The following is a 9,589-nucleotide window of genomic DNA, read 5'->3' on the forward strand; positions in this document are numbered from 1 at the left end:
GCTTTTCATGTCACTTTGTCCTCTTTTCAATAATTGATGATAACTGGTAAGGGAGAAGAAATGACTAATGGTGATTTTTCTATACTAAAGACTTACATGTACTCTCGGAGGCTGAGACGTCGTCACTTTCCGTCTTGTCTGGGTAGATGGCAGTAAGGGAAACATTGTACAAGGTGTCAGGATTCAGGTTATCTAAAACCTGGCTGGTCTCATTCCCATTTATAATCACCTGGACGAATAGGCATAAAGCAAAGGTCAAGGTAGGTTCAGTGCATGAAACCAATTTGTTTTCTGAAAACTGATTCCCTTAATTAAATGGGGGTGTTTGAATTTGATATCACTCAGTGGCCACAATGACCTTAAAATCCTTTACCAGACCTTGGCTGCAGCCTCTTTTACCAGTGGCATTCCCGAGTGGCCATGTGGATTATTTCTGCAGAAAATTAAATTGAAGGAATAAACTAATTTGGACTGTTTTGGTCATTGCGCCAATGCTCTTCTTTGAGTGGGTCAACTGAGCCCAACATCTTAATACTAAGGAGCATATGGTCCATGCGGAAAGCAGCTTTCTGATCACGGTGTAGTACAGTAATGCCATTCGGAAAGAATGTGCTTATGTTTTTGCAGGTTATGGTTTAAAGAGCTCATCCCACCCAATTGAGTTTTGGCAGATCGCCAAATGTTCCAGTCCTGCCCATCACTTTGCCTGTCCCTGTTGGGAATGGAAAATACCTGCCGTTTTCAATGCGATCATGCCCCCACGACCAGCAGAGAATGCAACTCATTCGCAAGTGTGGAAAGGATGACAAGGATGCATTGAAACATCGTTGCTGGAAAGGAGGAACATTTTCATACAGAGAGATCTGTCAGACAGCGGTTTTGCTTCACACTCGCATGTTGCAAGGCAAATTAAAAATCAGCTGGAGCTACCCAGAAGCAGAAAGCATGGATTTCATCACCTCTTTTTTGTCCGTTCCCCCAGATGGAACCCAGCTGAGTTTGTAGAGGGCCACATCCGGCGATCCATGATCCCAGTGGACCTGCATACGGTCCGCACTGATGTTCGAGAAGCGTAGGTTTGATGGTGCTGGGCGATCCACTGTGTGAGAAGAATGAGACCATAAATGTGCACATGGAGCAGAAATGTAACAGAATCTGACAGAGTAGAAATGGTGACGGAAGGGAGGCCATATGAGCAAAGATTTGAGATACTAGCTCTGTTCGCCAATAACTTGCATTTATATAGTGCCTTTAATGCCGGAAAATCTCCCGAGGCACTTAAGAACATAGAACATTGAACATTACAGCGCAGTCCAGGCCCTTCGGCCCTCGATGTTGCGCCGACTTGTGAAACCACTCTAAAGCCGATCTACACTATTCCCTTATCGTCCATATATTTATTCAATGCCCTTAATGTTGGCGAGTCCACTACTGTTGCAGGCAGGGAATTTGACACCCTTACTACACTCTGAGTAAAGAACCTCCCTCTGACATCTGTCATATATCTATCTCGCCTCAATTTAAAGCTGTGGCCCCTCGTGCTACCATCACCATCCAAAGAAAAAGGTTCTCATAAGGGCAGCATGGTGGCCCAGTGATAACACAGCAGTCTCACGGCGCCGAGGTCCTGGGTTCGATCCAAATTCTGGGTCAGTCTCCGTTTGGAGTTTGCACATTCTCCCCGTGTTTTCGTGGGTTTCACCCCCACAACCCAAAATGTGCAAGGTAAGTGAATTGAACATGCTAAATTACCCCTTAATTGGAAAAAATGAATTGGGTGCTGTAAATTTATAAAAAGAAAAAGGCTCTAAATGTCCACCCTTTCAAATCCTCTGATCATCTTGTCTGCCTCAATTAAGTCACCTCTTAACCTCCTTCTCTCTGACGAAAACATCCTCAAGTCCCTCAGCTTTCCCTCATACACTTTACTGCAGCAGAAGCTGAGAACCCAGGGGAACATACTAATCCCACAGCCCATCCTGAAGGACATTATGATCTGCTGCACATCACAATATGCAGCATGTGCTTTCCATGTCACTTTGTCCTCTTTTCAATATTTGAAGATAATTGGTAAGAGGGTAGAAAAGACTAATGGAGATTTTTATATTCTACAGACTTACATGTACTCTCGGAGGCTGAGACGTCGTCACTTTCCGTCTTGTCTGGGTAGATGGCAGTAAGGGTAACATTGTACAAGGTGTCAGGATTCAGGTTATCTAAAACCTGGCTGGTCTCATTCCCATGTATAATCATCTGGAAGAATAGGCATAAAGCGAAGGTCAAGATAGGTTCAGTGCATGAAACCAATTTGTTTTCTGAAAACTGATTGCCATAATTAAATGGGGGTGTTTGAATTTGATATCACTCAGGGGCCACAATGACCTTAATAACCTTTTCCAGCCCTTGGCTGCAGCCACCTTTCCCAGTGGCATTCCCTAGTGGTCATGTGGAGTATTTCTGCAGAAAATTAAATTGAAGGAATAAACAAATTTGGACTGTCTTGGTCATTGCGCCAATGATCTTCTTTGAGTGGGTCAACTGAGCCCAACATCTTAATACTAAGGAGCATATGGTCCATGCGGAAAGCAGCTTTCTGATCACAGTGTGGTACAGTAATGCCATTCGGAAAGAATGTGCGTATGTTTTTTCAGGTTATGGTTTAAAGAGCTCATCCCAGCCAATTGAGTTTTGGCCGATCTCCAAATTTTCCATTCCTGCCCGTCACTTTGCCTGTCCCTGTTGGGAATAGAAAATACCTCCCGTTTTCAATGCGATCATGCCCCCACGACCAGCAGAGAATGCAACTCATTAGCAAGTGTGGAAAGGATGACAAGGATGCAATGAACATCTTTGCTGGAAAGGAGGAACATTTTCATACAGAGAGATCTGTCTAACAGCGGTTTTGCTTCACACTCGCATGTTGCAAGGCAAATCTAAAAATCAGCAGGAACTACCCAGAAGCAGAAAGCATGGATTTCATCACCTCTTTTTTGTCCGTTCCCCCAGATGGAACCCAGCTGAGTTTGTAGAGGTCCACATCCGGCGATCCATGATCCCAGTGGATCTGCAAACTGTTCGCACTGATGTTCGAGAAGCGTAGGTTTGATGGTGCTGGGCGAACTACTGTGTGAGAAGAATGAGACCATAAATGTGCACATGCAGCAGAAAGGTAACAGAATCTGACAGGGTACAAATGGTGAGGGAAGGGAGGCCATTTGAGCAAAGGTTTCAGATACTAACACTGTTCGCCAATGACATGCATTCATATAGTGCCTTAAATGCAGTAAAATCTCCCGAGGCACTTACGAACATAGAACATTACAGCGCAGTCCAGGCCCTTCGGCCCTCGGTGTTGCGCCGACCTGTGAAACCACTCTAAAGCCGATCTACACTGTTCCCTTATCGTCCAAATGTTTATCCAATGCCCTTAATGTTGGCGAGTCCACTGCTGTTGCATGCAGGGAATTCCACACCCGTACTACTCTCTGAGTAAAGAACCTACCTCTGACATCTGTCATATATCTATCTCTCCACAATTTAAAGCTGTGGCCCCTCGTGCTACCATCACCATCCGAAGAAAAAGGTTCTCATAAGGGCAGCATGGTGGCCCAGTGATAACACTGCAGTCTCACGGCGCCGAGGTCCCGGGTTCGATCCTGGCTCTGGGTCTCTCTCCGTGTGGAGTTTGCACATTCTCCCCATGGTTGCGTGGGTTTCGCCCCGACAGCCCAAAGATGTGCAAGGTAAGTGAATTGAACATGCTAAATTGCCCCTGAATAGGAAAAAATGAATTGGGTGCTGAAATTTAGAGAAAAAAAAAGACTCTCACTGTCCACTCTATTTAATTCTCTGATCATTTTGTATGCCTCAATTAAGTCACCTCTTAACCTTCTTCTCTCTCACGAAATCAGCCTCAAGTCCTTCAGCCTTCCCTCATACACTTTGCTGTAGCAGAAGCAGAGGACCCAGGGGAACATAATAATCCCACAGCCCATCCTGAAGGACATTATGATCTGCTGCACATCACAATATGCAGCATGTGCTTCCATGTCACTTTGTCCTCTTTTCAATATTTGAAGATAATTGGTAAGGGGGTAGAAAAGACTAATGGAGATTTTTATATACTACAGACTTACATGTACGCTCGGAGGCTGAGACTTCGTCACTTTCCGTCTTGTCTGAGTATATGCCAGTAAGGGAAACATCATATAAGGTGTCAGGATTCAGGTTATCTAAAACCTGGCTGGTCTCATTCCCATTTATAATCATCTGGAAGAATAGGCATAAAGCGAAGGTCAAGATAGGTTCAGTGCATGAAACCAATTTGTTTTCTGAAAACTGATTGCCTTAATTAAATGGGGTTGTTTGAATTTGATATCACTCAGGGGCGACAATGACCTTAAAATCCTTGAACAGCGCTTGGCTGCAGCCACTTTTCCCAGTGGCATTCCCTAGTGGTCATGTGGAGTATTTCTGCAGGAAATGAAATTGAAGGAATAAACTAATTTGGACTGTTTTGGTCATTGCGCCAATGCTCTTCCTTGAATGGGTCAACTGATCCCAACATCTTAATACTGAGCATATGGTCCATGCGGAAAGCAGCTTTCTGATCACGGTGTAGTACAGTAATGCCATTCGGAAAGAATGTGCTTATGTTTTTGCAGGTTATGGTTTAAAGAGCTCATCCCACCCAATTGAGTTTTGGACGATCTCCAAATGTTCCAGTCCTGCCCGTCACTTTGCCTGTCCCTGTTGGGAATGGAAAATACCTCCCGTTTTCAATGCGATCATGCCCCCACGACCAGCAGAGAATGCAACTTATTAGCAAGTGTGGAAAGGATGACAAGGATGCAATGAAACACCTTTGCTGGAAAGGAGGAACATTTTCATACAGAGAGATCTGTCTGACAGCGGTTTTGCTTCACACTCGCATGTTGCAAGGCAAATTTAAAAATCAGCTGGAGCTACCCACAAGCAGAAAGCATGGATTTCATCACCTCTTTTTTGTCCGTTCCCCCAGATGGAACCCAGCTGAGTTTGTAAAGGTCCACAGCCGGCGTTCCATGTTCCCAGTGGATCTGCAAACTGTTCGCACTGATGTTCGAGAAGTGTAGGTTTGATGGTGCTGGGCCAACCACTGTGTGAGAAGAATGAGACCATAAATGTGCACATGGAGCGGAAATGTAACAGAATCTGACAGAGTAGAAATGGTGAGGGAAGGAAGGACATATGAGCAAAGATTTGAGATACTGGCACTGTTCGCCAATAACTTGCATTTATATTGTGCCTTTAATGCAGTAAAATCCTCCGAGGCACTTAAGAACGTAGAACATAGATCATTACAGCGCAGTCCAGGCCCTTCGGCCCTCGGTGTTGCGCCAATCGATGAAGCCACTCTAAAACCCATCTGCACCAGTCCCTTATCATCCATATGTTCATCCAATGCCCTTAATGTTGGCGAGCCCATTACTGTTGTAGGCAGGGAATTCCACGCCCTTACTACTCTCTGAGTAAAGAACCGACCTCTGACATCTGTCATATATCTATCGCTCCTCAATTTAAAGCTGTGTCCCCTCATGCTACCATCACCATCCGAAGAAAAAGGCTTTCACAAGGGCAGCATGGTGGCGCAGTGGTAGCACTGCAGTCTCACGGCGCCGAGGTCCCAGGTTCGAGCTTGGCTCTTGGTCACTCTCCGTGTGGAGTTTGCACATTCTCACCGTGTTTTGAGGGTTTTGCCCCCACAACCCAAAGATGTGCAAGGTAGGTGAATTGAATATTCTAAATTGCCCCTTATTTGGAAAAAATGAAATGGGTACTTTAAATTTATTTCAGAAAAAGGCTCTCACTGTCCACTCTATCTTATCCTCTGATCATCTTGTATGCCTCAATCAAGTCACCTCTTAACCTTCTTCTCTCTAACGAAAACAGCCTCAAGTCTCTCAGCTTTCCCTCATACACTTTGCTGCAGCAGAAGCAGAGAACCCAGGGGAACATACTAATCCGACGGCCCATCCTGAAGGACATTATGATCTGCTGCACATAACGATATGTGCTTTCCATGTCACTTTGTCCTCTTTTCAATATTTGAAGATAACTGGTCAGGGAGTAGAAAAGGCACATGGAGATTTTTATGTACTACAGACTTACATGTACGCTCGGAGTCTATGACTTCGTCACTTTCCTTGTTGTCTGGGTAGATGGCAGTAAGGGAAACATTATATAAGGTGTTAGGATTCAGGTGATCTAAAACCTGGCTGGTCTCATTCCCATTTATAATCATCTGGAAGAATAGGGATAAAGCGAAGGTCAAGATAGGTTCAGTGCATGAAACCAATTTGTTTTCTGAAAACTGAATCCCTTAATTAAATGGGGGTGTTTGAATTTGATGTCACTCAGGGGCCACAATGACCTTAAATACTATACCAGCCCTTGGCTGCAGCCACCTTTCCCAGTGGCATTCCCTAGTGGTCATGTGGAGTATTTCTGCAGAAAATGAAATTGAAGGAATAAACTAATTTGGACTCTTTTGGTCATTGCGCCAATGCTCTTCTTTGAGTGGGTCAACTGAGCCCAACATCTTAATACTAAGGAGCATATGGTCCATGCGGAAAGCAGCTTTCTGATCACGGTGTAGTCCAGTAATGCCATTCGGAAAGAATGTGCTTATGTTTTTGCAGGTTATGGTTTAAAGAGCTCATCCCACCAAATTGAGTTTTGGCAGATCGCCAAATGTTCCAGTCCTGCCCGTCACTTTGCCTGTCCCTGTTGGGAATGGAAAATATCTGCCGTTTTGAATACGATCATGCCCCCACGACCAGCAGAGAATGCAACTCATTAGCAAGTGTGGAAAGGATGACAAGCATGCATTGAAACATCGTTGCTGGAAAGGGGGAACATTTTCATACAGAGAGATCTGTCTGACAGCGGTTTTGCTTCACACTCGCATGTTGCAAGGCAAATTTAAAAATCAGCTGGAGCTACCCAGAAGCAGAAAGCATGGATTTCATCACCTCTTTTTTGTCCGTTCCCCCAGATGGAACCCAGCTGAGTTTGTAGAGGGCCACATCCGGCGATCCATGATCCCAGTGGACCTGCATACGGTCCGCACTGATGTTCGAGAAGCGTAGGTTTGATGGTGCTGGGCGATCCACTGTGTGAGAAGAATGAGACCATAAATGTGCACATGGAGCAGAAATGTAACAGAATCTGACAGAGTAGAAATGGTGAGGGAAGGGAGGCCATATGAGGGAGGCCATATGAGCAAAGATTTGAGATACTAGCACTGTTCGCCAATAACTTGCATTTATGTAGTGCCTTTAATGCTGTAAATCTCCCGAGGCACTTAAGAACATAGAACATAGAACATTACAGCGCAATCCAGGCCCTTCGGCCCTCGGTGTTGTGCCGACCTGTGAAACCACTCTAAAGCCCATCTACACTATTCCCTTATCGTCCATCTGTCTATCCAATGCCCTTAATGTTGGCGTGTCCACTACTGTTGCAGGCAGGAATTCCACGCCCATTCCACTTTCTGGGTAAAGAACCTACCTCGGAGACCTGTCATACATCTATCTCACCTCAATTTAAAGCTGTGTCCCCTCGTGCTACCATCAACATCCTAAGAAAAAAGTTCTCACAAGGGCAGCACGGTGGCGCAGTGGTAGCACTGCAGTCTTACGGCGCCAAAGTCCCAGGTTCAAGCCTGGCTCAGGATCACTTTCCGTGTGGAGTTTGCACATTCTCACCGTGTTGAGAGGGTTTCACCCCCACAACCTAAAGACGTGCAAGGTAGGAGAATTGAACATGCTAAATGACCCCTTAATTGGAAAAAATGAATTGGGTACTTTAAATTTATTTAAGAAAAATACTCTCACTGTCCACTCTATCTAATCCTCTGATCATCTTGTACGCCTCAATTAAGACACCTAATAACCTTCTTCTCTCTAACGAAAACTGCCTCAAGTCCCTCAGCTTTCCCTCATACACTTTGCTGCAGCAGAAGCAGAGAACCCAGGGGAACATCCTAATCCCACAGCTCATCCTGAAGGACATTGTGCTCTGCTGCACATCACAATATGCAGCATGTGCTTTTCATGTCACTTTGTCCTCTTTTCAATTATTGAAGATAACTGGTAAGGGAGAAGAAAAGACTAATGGTGATTTTTCTATACTAAAGACTTACATGTACGCTCGGAGGCTGAGACGTCGTCACTTTCCATCTTGTCTGGGTAGATGGCAGTAAGGGAAACATTGTACAAGGTGTCAGGATTCAGGTTATCTAAAACCTGGCTGGTCTCATTCCCATTTATAATCACCTGGACGAATAGGCATAAAGAAAAGGTCAAGGTAGGTCCAGTGCATGAAACCAATTTGTTTTCTGAAAACTGATTGCCTTAATTAAATGGGGATGTTTGAATTTGATACCACTCAGGGGCCACAATGACCTTAAAATCCTTTACCAGACCTTGGCTGCAGCCGCTTTTACCAGTGGCATTCCCTAGTGGTCATGTGGAGTATTTCTGCAGAAAATGAAATTGAAGGAATAAACTAATTTGGACTGTTTTGGTCATTGCGCCAATGCTCTTCTTTGAGTGGGTCAACTGAGCCCAACATCTTAATACTAAGGAGCATATGGTCCATGCGGAAAGCAGCTTTCTGATCACGGTGTAGCACAGTAATGCCATTCGGAAAGAATGTGCTTATGTTTTTGCAGGTTATGGTTTAAAGAGCTCATCCCACCCAATTGAGTTTTGGCAGATCGCCAAATGTTCCATTCCTGCCCGTCACTTTGCCTGTCCCTGTTGGGAATGAAAAATACCTGCCGTTTTCAATGCGATCATGCCCCCACGACCAGCAGAGAATGCAACTCATTAGCAAGTGTGGAAAGGATGACAAGGATGCATTGAAACATCGTAGCTGGAAAGGAGGAACATTTTCATACAGAGAGATCTGTCTGACTGCGGATTTGCTTCACACTCGCATGTTGCAAGGCAAATTTAAAAATCAGCTGGAGCTACCCAGAAGCAGAAAGCATGGATTTCATCACCTCTTTTTTGTCCGTTCCCCCAGATGGAACCCAGCTGAGTTTGTAGAGGGCCACATCCGGCGATCCATGATCCCAGTGGACCTGCATACGGTCCGCACTGATGTTCGAGAAGCGTAGGTTTGATGGTGCTGGGCGATCCACTGTGTGAGAAGAATGAGACCATAAATGTGCACATGGAGCAGAAATGTAACAGAATCTGACAGAGTAGAAATGGTGACGGAAGGGAGGCCATATGAGCAAAGATTTGAGATACTAGCTCTGTTCGCCAATAACTTGCATTTATATAGTGCCTTTAATGCCGGAAAATCTCCCGAGGCACTTAAGAACATAGAACATTGAACATTACAGCGCAGTCCAGGCCCTTCGGCCCTCGATGTTGCGCCGACTTGTGAAACCACTCTAAAGCCGATCTACACTATTCCCTTATCGTCCATATATTTATTCAATGCCCTTAATGTTGGCGAGTCCACTACTGTTGCAGGCAGGGAATTTGACACCCTTACTACACTCTGAGTAAAGAACCTCCCTCTGACATCTGTC

General features: G+C 44.9%; 1 protein-coding gene across 1 annotated transcript; it reads right to left on the reverse strand.

Annotated features, from left to right (window-relative positions):
* Positions 1 to 209: 209 nt before the first annotated feature.
* On the reverse strand, positions 210 to 4,269 carry LOC140409449 (collagen alpha-1(XII) chain-like). Its single transcript, XM_072497882.1, has 4 exons — positions 4,137 to 4,269; positions 2,984 to 3,123; positions 2,121 to 2,253; positions 210 to 229 (listed from the first exon to the last, which is right to left on the reverse strand). The coding sequence occupies exons 1-4, from the start codon at positions 4,267 to 4,269 to the stop codon at positions 210 to 212; spliced, it is 426 nt and encodes a 141-aa protein (XP_072353983.1).
* Between the last annotated feature and the right edge of the window lie 5,320 nt (positions 4,270 to 9,589).

The sequence above is a fragment of the Scyliorhinus torazame genome, chromosome 3, assembly GCF_047496885.1.
Source record: "Scyliorhinus torazame isolate Kashiwa2021f chromosome 3, sScyTor2.1, whole genome shotgun sequence".
In the NCBI taxonomy this organism is placed as follows: Eukaryota; Metazoa; Chordata; class Chondrichthyes; order Carcharhiniformes; family Scyliorhinidae; genus Scyliorhinus; species Scyliorhinus torazame.

Coding starts and splice junctions, on each gene's coding strand:
- LOC140409449 (XM_072497882.1), bottom strand. CDS start 4,269: ATGATTATAAATGGGAATGAGACCAGCCAGGTTTTAGATAACCTGAAT. Junction 2,254..2,983: donor GGGGAACGGACAAAAAAGAG/GTGATGAAATCC, acceptor CTATTCTTCCAG/ATGATTATACATGGGAATGA. Junction 230..2,120: donor CTCAGCCTCCGAGAGTACAT/GTAAGTCTGTAG, acceptor CTATTCGTCCAG/GTGATTATAAATGGGAATGA.